At 42.7% G+C, this 16817-nt stretch overlaps 1 protein-coding gene across 2 annotated transcripts in view; it reads right to left on the bottom strand.

Annotated features, from left to right (window-relative positions):
- The window catches only part of HIBCH (3-hydroxyisobutyryl-CoA hydrolase), a 136468-nt gene that overhangs the window by 4707 nt on the left and 114944 nt on the right, over positions 1-16817 (bottom strand). For both annotated transcript variants that reach the window (XM_058440228.1, XM_032755147.2), the window contains exon 12: positions 3560-3679. In XM_058440228.1, the coding sequence (XP_058296211.1) occupies positions 3560-3679 (120 nt within the window). The remainder of the gene's footprint in view (positions 1-3559; positions 3680-16817) is intronic.

Raw genomic sequence — 16817 nt, 5'->3', positions numbered from 1 at the left:
ACCTTTTTTTCTTTTCTGCAATCCTAGCAAAATCCTGGCACCAACTAAACCCTACCACATACCCCTGCCTGCACTTCAGCAGCTAAGTCTTGCTGCAGAAAATCATACAACTGTGACTGGTTTCATTTAAAATTCATGATCAAAAATCTCAAACAGGCACAGAAAACTGCCAAACAATCCAAGATCTCTTCCCAACTCCCCAAGAAAATGACTGAAAGTGTTTTCTGCCTTCTCAACCTCTACCCGTAGAGCACACTTTTATTATAGTCTCAGCCAATTACTTAACCTCTGACTTCTTTAAAAATACGAGAAGCTCTTAGACATGAAGTCTTGTCTCCCACCACTAAAACACCTGCAGGCAACTGTGGCCATCTGCACCCGCCTTCCCTTTCAATGCTGTGGAGGAAAGGACCATCCCTTTTTCAAAGACCAGTCCTCCCTTGCATTCCAATTCACATCCCCTCTTGCCTTCTCAAGGACGGACTTTGCTTGATGTGGTCATTCACTTTTCCTACAATCATCAATGTAGGCAATATAGCTGAGTTCAAATGTCTAGGTTCACATCCTGATAGCTACATATTAACTATGTGACCTCGGACTAGTAATTTCTCCAACCCTAGTTTCTTTACATGAAAAGGTAATTTATACATCCATTCTAGGATTATTTTAATCCACATCCAAGCACAGTGTCTGACACTAAGTGTTCAGTAAATATTAACTACCATTAGTATCATCAACATAATCTTTTTTCTCTATTGGATCATTCCCAATCATTTTTAAACATGTTCTAGTACCTTCCATCTTACAAAATAAAAAAGGAACTTCATTTGATTCCACAGTCCCAGCTTCTATCCTATTTCACTTTCAAGAGTATTCAACTACACATATTCTCTCCACTTCTTCACATCCCATTTTTCCTCTCCAACTTACTATACTCTAACTTCTGCCCCCACTCCTCTAAAATGGCTTGCCAAAACCACCCATGACGTCAGCATCGCCAAGGTCAAATGACACTTCTAATGTCATCTACACTTTGACAGCGCTCAACATTGTCCATTACACCCTCCTCCCTGAAACATTCCTCTCTTTCTTTTGTGACACCACACTCTCCTGGTCCTCCTCCCTCTCCATCCTTTTTTTCCTTCCTACTGCTTTTTCTCTACCACACCTCAAAATGTTAGAGTTCCTTAGGGCTCAGGTCTGGACTCTCATTTTCTTTATATATGATCTTATCTATTCAGTGCTCAACATAGCAGCCTGAGTGATCAATTCTTTAAAGTATAAGATCATGGCATTCCTCTCCTCATAATCATCTAGTGGCTTCCCATTTTACTCAGCCAAAGTCCTTAGAGAGACCTTCAAGGCTCTGTATGCTCTGCACAGCCTTTCTCTACAGTGTTTCCTCTGGCCTCATCTCTCACTCACCACAACCTCCACCCCCCACCCCCTTCCACACAGCCTCTCTGTGGTCCCTAGCACAGGCAGTCATGCTCCTGCCTCACAGCTTTGTTCTTACAGTTCCCTCTGCCTGGGATGCTCTTCCTCTAGATAATGGCATGGCTCACTTCCTCACTTCTTTCAGGAATTCACTCAAAGAACATCTCAATGAGGCCTCCTCTGGTCATCCCATCTACAATTCATCCCCGTTACTCTGTATCACATATCCTGCTTCCTTTTTCTCCTTAATATTTATAATCATATAATATATATTTTATGTATTAATCTTGTTTACAAGATTAATTAATTCTGTCAAAAGAAACAAACGGAATGGAATGGAGTGGAATGGAATGGAGTGGAGTGGAGTGGAGCGGAGTGGAGTGGGATGGAGTGGACTGGAGTGGAGTGGAATGGAAAGGGATGGAATGGAGTGGAGTGGCGTGGCGTGGAATGTATTGTGGTTTAGCAATACTTTCAAAGTACAAAATTTTGTTTACTTGTTCTTTATAGTCTCAGTAGACTAAACCCATGAAAATAAAGGACTGTGTCTTCTTATTCAACAACAGTTTTCAATTGAACCGAATTGAAAAAATTCGGTTCAATTTGCTTTAAGAAGGAAATTGTTGCTGCTGTGTGGAGATAGGGTTGGAGAGGTTCAAGAACGGTTTAGAGACCAGATATAGATTTCCTGCAGTGATCCAGGTGTGAAATATATTCAACAAGGTGTTGAATATATTCAGCAACAATATAAGGCTAACACTGAGCACAGTGCCTGGGACACAGTTAACATATTTGCTGAGAGAACGAAGGCAAGAATCAATCAATCTAGTGGAGTGGAGTGGACTGGAGTGGAATGGCGTGGAATGTAGTGGAATGTATTGCGATTTAGCAATACATACAAAGTACAAAATTTTGTTTACTTGTTCTTTATAGTCTCAGTAGACTAAACCCATGAAAATAAAGGACTGTGTCTTCTTATTCAACAATATAAGGCTAACACTATGCCTGGGACATAGTTAACATATTTGCTGAGAGAATGAAGGCAAGAATCAATCAATCTAGGCAGTGCACTAAAAGTGTAATGAAAAACATGGAAAGTGTGAGGTATACAGGAGAGTGGTCAAGAGTGCAGGCACTGGAGTAAGACTGCCTGGTTTCATATGCCATATCTCTGTCACTTAATAGCTGCACAACCTTAGGCAGGTTACACCACTATGTCACAATTTCTTCATCTGTAAAATGGAGTCAATAACAGTACCTATCCTTCTAGAGATACCATAAGATTTAATGGAGCAAATGCATATAAAGTGCCTAGCGTAGTACCTGCACAAAATAAACAGACGTCAGCTGCCATTTACATCCCACAAGGAGTGACTTTAAGACATGGCTAACAGAGTTATTTCTAACTAGATGAACTACATTGAACATCTTAATAACTATCACATTAAAGTCATTAGGAATGTCTCCTTTCTGGCTATTAAGCCAAATATTCCCTTTAGTCCATATATTAGTCTAAATAATAAGATGCTTCTTAAGGGTCCTCTGAACATAAAGGATGATTCTGCCTTTAAAGAGTTTGTCATCTGGAAGAATAAATAAATATAAATATGAGACGTTTCATGAAATCAATATTCCATGTGATTACTGTCCACTTTATGTTTACAATGGTACTTTAATAATGCTCATTATTTTAAACATGTAACAGACTAATAACTTCCATTTGTGCATTTACTATATATATATATATCTGCTTATAAATAATCCTCTTCATTTTACCAATGAGGGAATTCACATTTACAGAGTTTACATGCCTTGCCCAAGGTCACAGAGACCATCACTGAAAGACATTAATTTCTATTTTGAATTCCTCTAAGGTGAGGTTAGAGAGCTTTTTACACTGACATACAAATGTAATTGCTATTTTATAAAGGCTTAATAACAATCCGGATAGCAATACTTCCACACATCTAAAGCTAACTGGCCCGTTGTGTTTTTGTAGAGTAAATTTACAGGTGGTTTTAATTTTCTTGTTTGCACTTAGTGTATTTTACAAGTTCTACAATAAACATATGTTACTTTCAGAACTAAAAAATGACATTTTTTTTTTTTTTTTAATTCTTACCATACAGGCTTGACTGAGCCGATACTCCATAGTTAGTACTTCTTGCAAGGTCTTTGAAGACCCCTCCATGAGTTGCTTTAGTGTGATCTTTAGAGATGTTGGAGACATTTTATTAATTACCTTTTGGGGGAAAAAATTTACTACTGTTAGTCCAATAGTTCCTTTATTGTCTATAATAAATGAGCACAGTGTCTATGTAAATAATATTAAAATATGCCAAAATCTCATAAAAGATTATACCCTAGCTTAATCCTGCCAAAGCACCAAATAAAAGTTTTCTAATCTGCTGCAAAAACAAAACATCATTCCACAAGTGGAATAAATTCTGTAGCTGTGACTAATAAATACATATTTGTAGTTTGCCTAGCATAAATTACGCCAACTAGCTAAGCAAACAGCAATTACACTTAAATAAAATCAATACACACCTTACAAACCAATCATACTCATGGAGTGAAGGAAATAACGCATACAGAGGTCCATTTCCGGGACAAAGTGCCTTGAATCGGCATAGGTAAGCAAACTCCAGAAGAAACAGGATACTAGGCCCCTGCTTGGATAGCCAATGCCTGCTTGTCAGCCTCCCCCTTCGTCCCCTTCTCCCCCACTTAGTTGCCCTCACCCGAACCAAAGAAGTTTAGCCTAGATAAAAGTTTACTAGTCTGCAAAATAGCTCACTTTGTCTGTTCTTATCATCCCACCCAGCTACTTAGGTCATAAGTCAAATACTTGAAGAGCCCCTGAACTAACTAGGATTGCAGTGCATTGTGGGCCGCAACAAAATGCAGCAAGACAACCCTAAAAAAAAAACGCCTAAAGCTGCTAACACTCACAGGTGACCTCTGGGTCGACTGTGACCCTGTAGTACTCAGCCTATAAGGAACCGGGGGAGGGACCTGTGCACTAGGAGATAAGTTGCTTGTTAAAACTGTGCCGGGTGTGCCTGCACACCAGACACCCAATCTTGCAAGACCGTCATTTAAAGTCTCGCTTTCGCTACTGTCCGGGTCTCTGAGTCCATTCTGCGGGTTTGGACGGGTGAATTGTTTCTCACAACCTGGTGGCCCATACGGCTATCTCTGTGCCTGTGTGCAGTTAAGACTCTAGCCGAGAAGGGAGACGCACCCCACTTGATTTATGTGGCCTGCTCTGGATGTCTTGGCTTCCTGCAGAAGCCACAAACCCGAGACTTGTTCAGGAGACAGCGGAGGTGACACAGGGAGAAAAGCAGGCACCGTGGCAACCAGCCAACCTCGTGCATGATCCAAGGTAAGAAAGTTGGACTATGAGTACTGCCTTGGTGTTGGGGCATTTTCAGAGAACCTGAAGTGTGCAAGAAACCTCCAGTAACGGGGGATGAGTACACAGCAAAAACCTCAGACACAGAGACTAAGGGAAAATGGGAAACAGGAATTCTAGGCCTACAGAACAAAGGAAAGAGCGAACTAAAAAGACCCCCTCTGACATTCTCCCAGATAGTCCGTTGGGGAGAATGTTGCAGGTTTGAATGGATAATCCCCAAACCAGGAACAAGGAAAAGCAAAAGATGATAGAGTATTGCTGTTTTATCTGGCCCAAAAAGCCCATTTGTCAGCCTTCGGTCTTTTGGCCTAAGTTTGGCTCAGATGAGGACTGGGTGTGCCAAGCTTTAATTCTCTATGTGAATGATAAAATCCATCCTCACAAGAGGATGTGGGTTATGTTCTTTGTTGGATTAGTAATTTAACCCCATGTTCCTCCTTAAAGAGGAAGAGCACAGTAAAGAGCCCTCACCCAGTGAAAAGCCCTGGGACCCCAACACGCTTGCCCCTCCCCCAAACATCTCACAAGGTAGAGGACAGGGAGATCGGGGGGCAACAGGAAGGTCGGAGAAAGAGGAATCTGGGGATCATGAAGGAGCTAAACCCAATGCTCCCTTAGATCCTTAACCAAACTTGAGGAAAGAATTAGAACAATGTAAGAAGGATATTGAGAATTTCCCTATTTCTTCTGAACAGTAGACATCTAATATGTACTCTCTTAGAGAAGTCCCTATGGGACAGGGAGGAGTTGGGTTTGTGAATGTGCCTCTAACAAGTACTGAGGTTAGGAATTTTAAAAAGGAAATGAAGCCATTCTTGGAAGATCCCCTCGGTTTAGCAGAGCAAACCTCGGCTTAGCAGAGAGCCCCTCGGTTTAGCAGCTAGATCAATTTTTAGGACCCAATTTTTATACTTGGGCTGAGATGATGTCAATCATGAATATTGTGTTTACTGGGGAAGAGAGGGGAATAATTATAAGGGCAGCCATAACCATTTGGGAAAGACAGCATCCTCCCGGGCAAGAAGTCCTGCCAACTGAGCAGAAATTCCCAAATGCGGATCCTGGATGGGATAACAATAAAGAGATCGGGCCCAAATGCAGGACCTAAGGGAACTAATAATTAAAAGGATTAAAAAGTCCACTCCTAGGACATAAAATGTCTCAAAAGCATTTGAGATTCAACAACAAAAAAAGAGGAGACTCCCTCTGTGTTGCTGCAGAGGCTCAGGGATCAAATGAGAAAATATTCAGGATTAAATCCAGAGGACCTAGTAGGGCAAGGCCTTTAATTTTAAAGGTTAATTTTCTGACTAAAAGCTGGCCTGATATTACTAAGAAACTGCAGAAGGTTAATGGATGGAATGAAAAACCAATTAAGGAATTACTAAGGGAAGCTCAGAAGGTTTCTGTAAGAAGAAAGGGGGAAAGATAAAAAGAAAGGAAATCAGAAAGATAAAGGGGAGGAAAGGGCAAATGTAGAGGGCCAGAAAAAGAGTTAAGCTGCTGACTCTGAAGGCAAGGGAAAGCCCGGTGCACAGCTGTGTGTGTGGGAGCCACTGGACTAAGCAGCCGAGACAGGGAAGGCAGTGTAAGACACTGTGCAGGCGCGCTGGTGCCCAGAGAAAAAGAGTCAGAACTGTCTGTCAGACACGGGGGAGCCAGGGCACAGTTAAGGCTCAGCTCATGCCCAGAGAGAGAAAGAGGAAGAAATTGAGTTGAGGGAAAAAGGAAACAGGGGATGACAGAGAGAGAGATAAAAGAAGAAAATGAACAAGAGAGAGACTGGAAAAGACAAAGATCAAAGAGACACAGAAGGTGAGACTGGGGAGAGAAATAATGTAAAAGGAAGAAAGAGTACAAGAGGAGGTGAGAGGATGTGGAGAGATTGGCAGGGCTAGGGGAAGGTTCTAGAGGCTCAAGCAACAAGGAGGTGCAGGGAAAGGGTGCAGTGTGGCCACTGAGGTGGGACAGAGCCCGGGAACTGGGCGATGCAAATGAAAAAGGGATGTGGAGGAGAGTTTAGGATCAGGAGTTGTGGGTTGCCTATGGATGGCTGTTTGTCAGAAGGCGGTAGAAAGGATTCAGATTATGGAAGGGTAAATGGATGAAATGACCATTAAGGTTTTGTTGTTGTTTTACTGAGAGGCTGTAAGTCCACCATGGGCAGCTGTCAGTAAGGCTGCAGAAGGTCTGGGGGGCTACATAAGTTAGATCAGAGGGTTTTAAACTCAAATGACTACAGGGCCAGTAAACGATGAGAAGAAGGGCTGCAGGGCTGTGTGGGGACTGTGGCTAACTGAAGAGGGAACACCCTGTTAAGGGGCCACAGCTGCTCAGCTGTGATGCCAAATTGTCTGGTTTGTCAGAAGCCAGAATTCTTTTTATCTAAAATGGGATTTTTAAATGCTGGTTATCAGTTCAAAAAACTTAAAAACCCAATACAGGCAAAAGAGGATGCCAGTTTGCAATCCCTGAAGTAGAGAGGGCTCGTGCTGGGGAGAAGTCTGCCAAGACGCTTTGAGGTGGGATGTATAAAAGTTCTGTTTCCCAGCGCCTGGCTGAGCTGGGGGAGGATCCCTGCAGCTGAGGAGGAGGAGGAAAAGCCACTAAGTCCCCTCCCACAGCGGGACAAACCAGAGACCCTTTGCATTTGCTGGGTCACCAGCAGGGGTGGTGTGGAATACAAACAGTATAGCTCTCGGCCTGCCAGGGAGAGGAATGGTGTCTTCAAAGCAAAAAAAGAGGAAGTGAGGGTGCAGCCAGGGATGCTTTTGCTAATGAAAGTGCCTCTCAGGAAAGGTGCCACAGGCTGCTAGCTCTTCAAACCAGCAGCTCTTGGCCCAGTGCCAGACCCAGCAGGGCCCAACAACCAAAGGCACCCTGGGAAGCCAGCTGGTCAGTCCCTTGCCTCCCCAGGTTCCTCCTGGGGTCAGTGGGCCCTGGGGAAGTGTCCAACCTAACTCCAGCCTGTAATCCCAGCACTTTCTGACGCTGAGGCAGGTGTATCACCTGAAGTCAAGAGTTCAAGACCAGCCTGGCCAACATGCTGAAACCCTGTCTCCACTAAAACTACAGAAATCATCTGGGTGTGGTGACACATGCCTGTAATCCCAGCTACTTGGGAGGCTGACGCAGGAGAATAGCTTGAACCCAGGAGATGGAGGTTGTAGTGCGTTGAGATCACGTACTGCACTCCAGCCTGGGCAACAGAGCGAGATTTTGTCTTAAAAAAAAAAACAAACAGACTACTGGAAAGAGACCTCCTGGGTTAAGGCCATATTTAGGCAGGACTACTAACCTTTCTACTATGAAAATCAAAGACCAATTTTTAAAAAATTATATACTGGGCATATCCTCCACCCTGTCATCCCTTAGGTTAAAAAAACTTCTAACTCGAACCCTGCCTCTTGAGTTCACAGTTCACCACTTCCAGGCTGGCAACTCGGTGCTAATTAAAACCTGGAAAGAAGACATGCTCCACCCAAGCTGGGAAAGTCCGTATCAAGTGCTCCTGATCACTAAAACAGCCATACAAATAGCTGAACCGGGGTGAGCACATTACACTCGGGTCAAGAGACTGGTAAAAGAACCCCTGAAAGAAAGGGAAAAGGGTGAATAGGGAGTGTATAAATCACCTAAGAAACCCTTAAAGCTAACTCTAAGGAAAACCTAAAAGGAAGCTATAAGCAGGCTCCATCATTGGGGGTGGATATGGTTAGGATTAATCTTAACACAAGGGGTGAAAGGAAACCTATGTATTGGATAGGGCCCAGTACTAGGGGTGGAAAGTAGGAAATATCTAATCAAACTAATAGTTAACATAACTAAAACCTCCACCCCCACTCCCCAAACTATAAAATTTAATGCCTGCCAAGTCTTAACCTTGTGGGAATTTACGGAACCAAAGGCAGTTGTCACAAGCAGACAAATATCTATGTCCTAAAACAGACCGTTATTGGGCCCTCTCAAAAAATCCCTGTGCTAGCTGGAATCAGGTCTGGTGGACCACACAATATCAAGGCCAGCTGAGTCATTCTTCTGAAAACCAACCCTTAAAAAATAAAATATAAGGGCCCCATGTTACCTAACTGTAAAAATTTAAAATGCAATCCTATATTAATTACCATAAACAACCCAGCTACTCTAGACCAGGAACCCTGGAGGTATACATTAGGAATAATTATCTCAGGAAGGGATTCTGTGGGACGGTTAGCTCTTAGGCAAATCACCAATTCCACCCCAAGCCCACCCAGAATTACTAGAACTCCTGGTCTTACTATTTCCTTTAACCCACCAGAAAATGACCCTTAAGACAACTAACTTAAGGCAAACTTTAAAAATTAAAAATATGGGGATGTAACTGCCTGGGTTGAATGGGTCAAATTTTCAGTACTAGCTCTTAATAGAAGCAATAGTTACGCATGCTCTGCTGGGCGGCCTCAAGCGCTGGTAGTTCCGTTTCCCCTAAAATAGGATACCAATCCCAAAGGAATGCATTGCATGTTGGCTCTATACCAGGACAGGGATGCATGGGGAAATGAGACTTGCAAAAGTTTATTATTGCTCTTTCCCACCTTGCAAAGGTCAAATCCTAGAGCAATCCCTTCTTTCTCCACAGGGAGTATAAACCACTCCTCTTGCCTCTCTAGCCAGGGGACAGAGTTCAGTAAGCCTGTGGGAAAACTCTCAACTTGTACCCACATCCTAAACGTTACTGGTAAGTCCAACAAAGGCAACTACTCAGCTCTTCATATACCCCAGGCTAATGTCTCGTGGTATTATGGGAAAGGGAACCTCCGTAACCTGTAACTGTCCAACTGGACCGGGACTTGTGCCTTAGTTCACTTGGCCATTCCATTCACCTTGGCATTCCAGAAGATCTCCAAGAATCCACATGGCCACTGAAGTTGGAGAAATCTAACAAATTCTTTTAATTCTAACATTTATATTAACTCAATAGAAGTCCCTAAAGGAGTACCTAATAAATTTAAGAACTAAAGGACACAAAAATAAATGCAGAAATGGGACAAATAGGAGTAGAAAGAAAAAAAGGAGAGAATTCAAGGAAATAACGTATACCATGGTCCATTTCCAAAACAAAGTGCCCTGAATCGGCTTAGGTCAGCAAGCCACAGAAAAAACAGGATATACTAGGCCCCTGTTTGGATAGCTGATGCCTGCTTGTTGGCCTCCCACTTCCTCCACCACTTAGTTTCTCTCACCCGAACCAAAGAATCTGAGTCTAAAATAAAAGTTTATTAGTCCGCAAAATAGCTCACTTTGTTTGTTCTTATCAGCCTGCCCAGCAACTTGGGTCATAAGTCAAATTTGAAGAGCCTCTGAGCTAACTAGGATTGCAGTGCATTGTGGGCTGCAACAAAATGCAGCAAGACAACCCTAAAAGCACACCTAAAGCCCTGCCTAACAATCAACAGGTGACGTGACCTACAGTACTCAGCCTATAAGGAACCAGGGGAGGGTCCTGCACACTAGGGGATAAACTGCTTGTTAAAACCATGCTGGGTGTGCCTGCACGCCAGACACTCAATCTTGCAAGACTGTCATTAAAAGTCTCGCTTTTGCTATTGTCCAGGTCTCTGAGTCCATTCTGTGGGTTTGGATGGACAGAGGACATTTTATTTCACAACGTAAAGAAGATGAAGGAGTAGAAATACAGTAGCTCTTTCCTACTCTGTGACTCCAGAGAAGTGTCTTAACTATAGTCTTCACCTAAAAATAAATCTACTCACTTTGGAAAGAGAGAAGACAATTCAAGATTACGTACAGCACTTGTCTATACCATTTAAGTATTTAATAAAATAAGAATTACAGACCTGACTTGATGGCTACAATGCTATGCCACTCCTTTTGAAATTAAAGGTGCTATCACTAGTTCCAAGACATATCTATGATCGTGACTTCAACAGCTGCTGCAAGAGGTCATTACATGCTATGTACATCTGATGCCTGTGCTTTCCTTTATAATCACAACAGATACTTTTCAAGTTTATAGCTGAATGACTATTTCAAAGGTTTAGACTTTACCTGAGTTCAAGAATTCCCTACTTCAAGATTCTGTGTTCTTTGTAGCATCCTTAATTCTGGCAACCAGATTCAAGGAACAGAGTAAATGGATAGGACAGTATCTTACATAGCAGTTGCCAGAGCTTTAAACAGATGACTACTGTACAGGAAAAGTTCAAGGAAAATCAGTATCCTACCTACAGTCACGGTGCTGCTGAAGAGAAAAGATGAGAAGGAAAGAAAAATGATTAAGGGTATTGATAAAACTGGTTCTTCATGGGAACTCATTCTTCGCCCTAGGTGCTTTATGAACATTCTCCCATTTAATGCCCCTGATTACAGTGTACTCCACTGGCCTTTCTGGTTGCAGGGCATCCAAGGCAGTCTGCATACTGTGCTAACAGGCCCCACCCTTTCCGTAGGCAAGCAGAAGACACTGAGTCCATTTTGCTGACAAAATCACTAGTTTTCTTTAGCAGGGAACAATACCATCTATTACCTTAGGTGGAAACCTGGAAGAACTTCATTGACAATGCTAAAAAGTGTGTTTAAGGGAGTGACATGACCACTTACTGGCTTCATCTGCAAGGTCAATGAAGCTCCAATTCCCTAACAGTGCTGCCAGGTGCAAGCACACAATTGTTCCTCAGCACTACCATTATGGTTTACTGCTTATGGTTTCCATTTCTTGGTTTGGCACTTCGTATGTAACCTCGATTTCTCAAAACACAGAAATCTATCTTTTGCTATATTTCCTCAGTTGGTTATCAATTAATTTTATAAGAAAGGCTGCACAGGACCCATTTATCTGTGCTTGTTTCATACACACACACACACAAATAGGAAGAAAACCTTATTTAAAAAGCTCCGTTGGTTCAGAGATTTCATAAAATTCTAATTAAGAATCCTTACAGTTTCTAACAACTCTTAGTATGCTGGCAATTTAGCACAGAGTCTTTGGGTTTGGACTGTACCGTCAGAGAGTGCTGAGTTAGAATCCTAGGCTTCACCACCTTCTAGATGACTGACCATAGTATCCTCATTTGTAAAACAGGGATAATAATACTGCCAACCTCATAAACATGATATGGCAGTGCATGATGGTGCACTGAAACCAGGCAAAACAGGGACGAGAAGAAATATTTATTAAACACATTTCCCTTAGCTTTCATGAGGATACTTTAACATGTTTAATCACAATTTGGGAAAGGGCATGGCAGCATGCAAATTTTACAGATGAGGAAACCTGGCTCTGATACTGATAGGGACAGGAGGCACAGAAATTCTGGGAAGAGGGTGGGTCCCCCAGTAAGGGCCCCACCCTCAAGCGTGGAACCATGGCCCAAAGTGAGAACACACACTCCTGTTTTCCTGCTCGAATGCTGCCTTTTCCAGAATCACCCTTGGCCTGCCCCAGCCCCCATCCAGTGCCCATAAAAACCTCACCCAGCAGAGAGAGGAGGAGAAGTAGCAAGACAACGGAGACTACGGTTGGACACTGGAGAGAGGCAGCTTGACTTCAGAGGGATGGCTTGACAGCATTGCTTTGGAGAGGAATCTGGCCAGGGATGGCCAGACTCCAGGGGAAGATTATCTTCCCACTCCGTTCCCTTTTCAGCTCCCCTTCCTTGAGAGCCACTTTCATCGACAATAAAATCTCCTGCATTTAACATCTCCAATATGTTCATGGGACCTCATTCCCCCTGGATGTCGGACAAGAACTCACTCAGGTGCAGGTGCAAAAGTCTGGCACACTGACCCTCCACTGAGCTGCTAACACATAAGCCATGAGCAGACGGCAAAGCTAAAAAAGCACTGACTATAACACTCTTTCTGGGCTTCAGGGGTCATAGGCACCTCCTAGACACTGCTGCGGGGCTGCACAGAGTTTTGCTCCCATCAGTGCCCAAAAGCCCTCACCCCAGCTTCTGCACCCACTCACCTGCATTCCCCACCTCCTATGAGGGGTGGAAAGTAGCAGGACCAAGCGAATGGAGTCTGTCCCTGCTGGCACAGAAACGGCCGGCTAGTCCTAGCACCTGTGCACTACAGTTACCACCCATGAAGGTGTCAGGGAAAATTTCCTGCTTCCATATGAATTTGTCTAAGGTTCAAGAATGTCAAAGGCTGAAGAAGTCGAAAAGGAGGAAATAAAAACCCAAGAAGAGAACATTGCATCAGGTAATAATTAGAAGTATCTCAAAAAAGACATTTATGCAGCCAACAAGAATATGAAAAAATGCTCATCATCACTGGTCATTAGAGAAATGCAAATCAAAACCACAATGAGATACCATCTCACGCCAGTCAGAATGGTGATCATTAAAAAGTCAGGAAAAAACAGATCCTGGAGAGGTTGTAGAAAAATAGGAACGCTTTTACACTGTTGGTGGGACCGTAAACTAGTTCAACCACTGTGGAAGACAGTGTGGTGATTCTTCAAGGATCTAGAACTAGAAATACCATTTGACCCAGCCATCCCATTACTGGGTATATACCCAAAGGATTATAAATCATTCTACGAGAAAGACACATGCACACGTATGTTTACTGCGGCACTATTCAAAATAGCAAAGACCTGGAACCAACCCAAATGTCCATCAATGACAGACTGGATTAAGAAAATGTGGCACATATACACCATGGAATACTATGCAGCCATAAAAAAGGATAAGTTCATGTCTTTTGCAGGGACATGGATGAAGCTGGAAACCATCATTCTCAGCAAACTATTATAAGATCAGAAAACCAAACATCACATGTTCTCACTCATAAGTGGGAGGTGAACAACGAGAACACATGGACACAGGAAGGGGAACATCACATACTGGGACCTGTCGGGAGTTGGGGATTAGGGGAGGGATAACATTAGGAGAAATACCTAATGTACGTGACAGGTTGATGGGTGCAGCAAACCACCAGGGCACGTGTATACCTATGTAATATAACTGCATGTTCTGTACATGTAACCCAGAACTTACAGTATAATAAAAAAAATAAGAGACAGGGTCTTGCTATGTTGCCCAGGCTGGCCTCAAACTCCAGGGCTCGAGGGATCCTCCCACCTCAGCCTCCTGAGTATATGGTACTACCATGCATGCTACCATGCCCTACTAAGTAACTCCTTTTTTGTTCACCACTATTTCCTTAGCTCCAAGAACAATGCCGGATAAGTGGTAGTCACTCAATAAATATTGCTGAGTCGGGATGGTAGGTGTGAAGAAAAACAGAGTCAAGGAAAGGCTTTTTGATTTGTTTACAAAAGCTTTCTGAAAATAATGGTAGAAGAAAATGTGCCAATAACCCAAGAAGGCAAAATTGAAGAAACTGAAAGAGGGAGAAAATTAATATAATTAGTTCTCAGAGGAGGCAGGAAAGGATAGAATGAGAGCATGGAAAGGGCTATTGCCCTTGGCAAGGAAGTGAGGGACATGTTAGAGAAAATCAAAGAAGGGAAGATGAAGAAAGCTAAAGGAGCTCATGTAATATACCTTCAATTGTTAAAAAGAGAACACAGAAGATGGCCGAATAGGAACAGCTTCAGTCTTCGCTCCCAGAGTGAGCGAGGCAGAAGACGGGTGATTTCTGTATTTCCAACTGAGGTACCGGGTTCATCTCAGTGGGGCTTGTCAGACAGTGGGTGCAGTCCACAGAGTGTGAGCCAAAGCAGGGTGGGGGATCGCCTCACCCGAGAAGCAAAAGGGGTCAGGGAATTCCCTTTCCAGGCCAAGGGAAACCGTGACAGACAGTACCTAGAAAATCGGGGCACTCCCACCATCCTACTGTGCTTTTCCAATGGTCTTAGCAAATGGCACACCAGGAGATTATATCCCGCACCTGGCTCGGACGGTCCCATGCCCACAGAGCCTCATTCACTGCCAGCACAGCAGTCTGAGATCAAACTACAAGGCAGCAGCGAGGCTGGGGAAGGGGCTTCTGCCATTGCTGACGCTTGAGTACAAAAACAAAGCAGCAGGGAAGCTCAAACTGGGTGGGGAACCCAACACAGATCAAGGACGCCTGCCTGCCTCTGTAGACTCCACCTCTGGGGTCAGGGCTTAGCAAATTGGATAAAGAGTCAAGACTCTTCAGTGTGCTGTATTCAGGAGAGCCATCTCATGTGCAGAGACACACACAGGCTCAAAATAAAGGGATTGAGGAAGATCTACCAAGCAAATGGAAAACAAAAAAAAAGCAGAGGTTGCAATCCTAGTTTCTGAAAAAACAGACTTTAAACCAACAAAGATCAAAAGAGACAAAGAAGGCCATTAAATAATGGTAAAGGGATCAATTCAACAAGAAGAGCTAACTATCCTAAATATATATGCACCCAATATAGGAGCACCCAGATTAATAAAGCAAGTCCTTAGAGACCTGCAAAGAGACTCAGACTCCCACACAATAAGAATGGGAGACTTTAACACCACACTGTCAACATGAGGCAGATCAAGGAGACAGAAAGTTAACAAGGATATCCAGGAACTGAACTCAGCTCTGCACCAAGTGGACCTAATAGACATCTACAGAACTCTCTACCCCAAATCAACAGAATATATATTCTTCTCAGCACATCACAGTTATTCCAAAATTGACCACATAGTTGCACTCCTCAGTAAATGTAAAAGAACAGAAATTATAACAGTCTCTAGAACTCAGGATTAAAAAACTCACTCAAAATCGCTCAACAACTTGGAAACTGAACAACCTGCTCCTGAATGACTACTAGGTACATAACTAAACGAAGGCAGAAATAAAGATGTTCTTTGAAACCAGTGAGAACAAAGACACAACATACCAGAATCTCTGGGACACATTTAAAGCAGTGTGTACAGGGAAATTTATAGAACTAAATGCCCACAAGAAAAAGATGGAAAGATCTGAAACTGACACCCTAACATCACAACTGAAAGAACTAGAGAAGCAAGAACAAACACATTCAAAAGCTAGCAGAAGGCAAGAAATAACTAAGATGAGAGCAGAACTGAAGGAGATAGAGACACAAAAAAACACTTCAAAAAAATCAATGAATCTAGGACCTGGTTTTTTGAAAAGATCAACAAAATTGATAGACCACTAGCAAGACTAATAAAGAAGAAAAGATTAAAGAATCAAACAGATGCAATAAAAAATGATAAAGGGGATATTACCACCGATCCCACAGAAATACAAACTACCATCAGAGAATACTATAAATACCTCTATGCAAATAATCCAGAAAATCTAGAAGAAAGGGATAAATTCCTGGACACATATACCCTCCCAAGACTAAACCAGGAAGAAGTTAAAGCCCTGAATAGAACAATAACAGGCTCTGAAATTGAGGCAATAATTAATAGCCCACCAACCAAAAAAACTCCAGGACCAGATGGATTCACAGCCAAATTCTACCAGAGGTACAAAGAGGAGCTGGTACCATTCCTTCTGAAACAATTCCAATCAACAGAAAAAGAGGGAATCCTCCCTAACTCATCTTATGAGGCCAGCAGCATCCTGATACCAAAGCCTGGTATAGACACAACAAAAAAAGGGAATTTTAGACCAATATCCCTGATGAACATTGATGCAAAAATCCTCAATAAAATACTGGCAAACCAAATCCAGCAGCACATCAAAAAGCTTATCCACCATGATCAAGTTGGCTTCATCCCTGGGATGCAAGGCTGGTTCAACATACACAAATCAATAAACGTAATCCATCATATAAACAGAACCAAGGACAAAAACCACATGATTATCTCAACAGATGCAGAAAAGGGCTTCAACAAAATTCAATAGCCCTTCATGCTAAAAACTCTTAATAAACTAGGTATTGATGGGACATATCTCAAAATAACCAGAGCTGTTTATGACAAACCCACAGCCATTATCATACTGAATGGGCAAAAACTGGGAGCATTTCCTTTGAAAACTGGCACAAGACAGGGATGCTCTC

This window comes from Hylobates moloch, unplaced genomic scaffold, assembly GCF_009828535.3.
Source record: "Hylobates moloch isolate HMO894 unplaced genomic scaffold, HMol_V3 SCAFFOLD_1, whole genome shotgun sequence".
In the NCBI taxonomy this organism is placed as follows: Eukaryota; Metazoa; Chordata; class Mammalia; order Primates; family Hylobatidae; genus Hylobates; species Hylobates moloch.
This window is presented reverse-complemented; position numbering and strand designations above follow the sequence as displayed.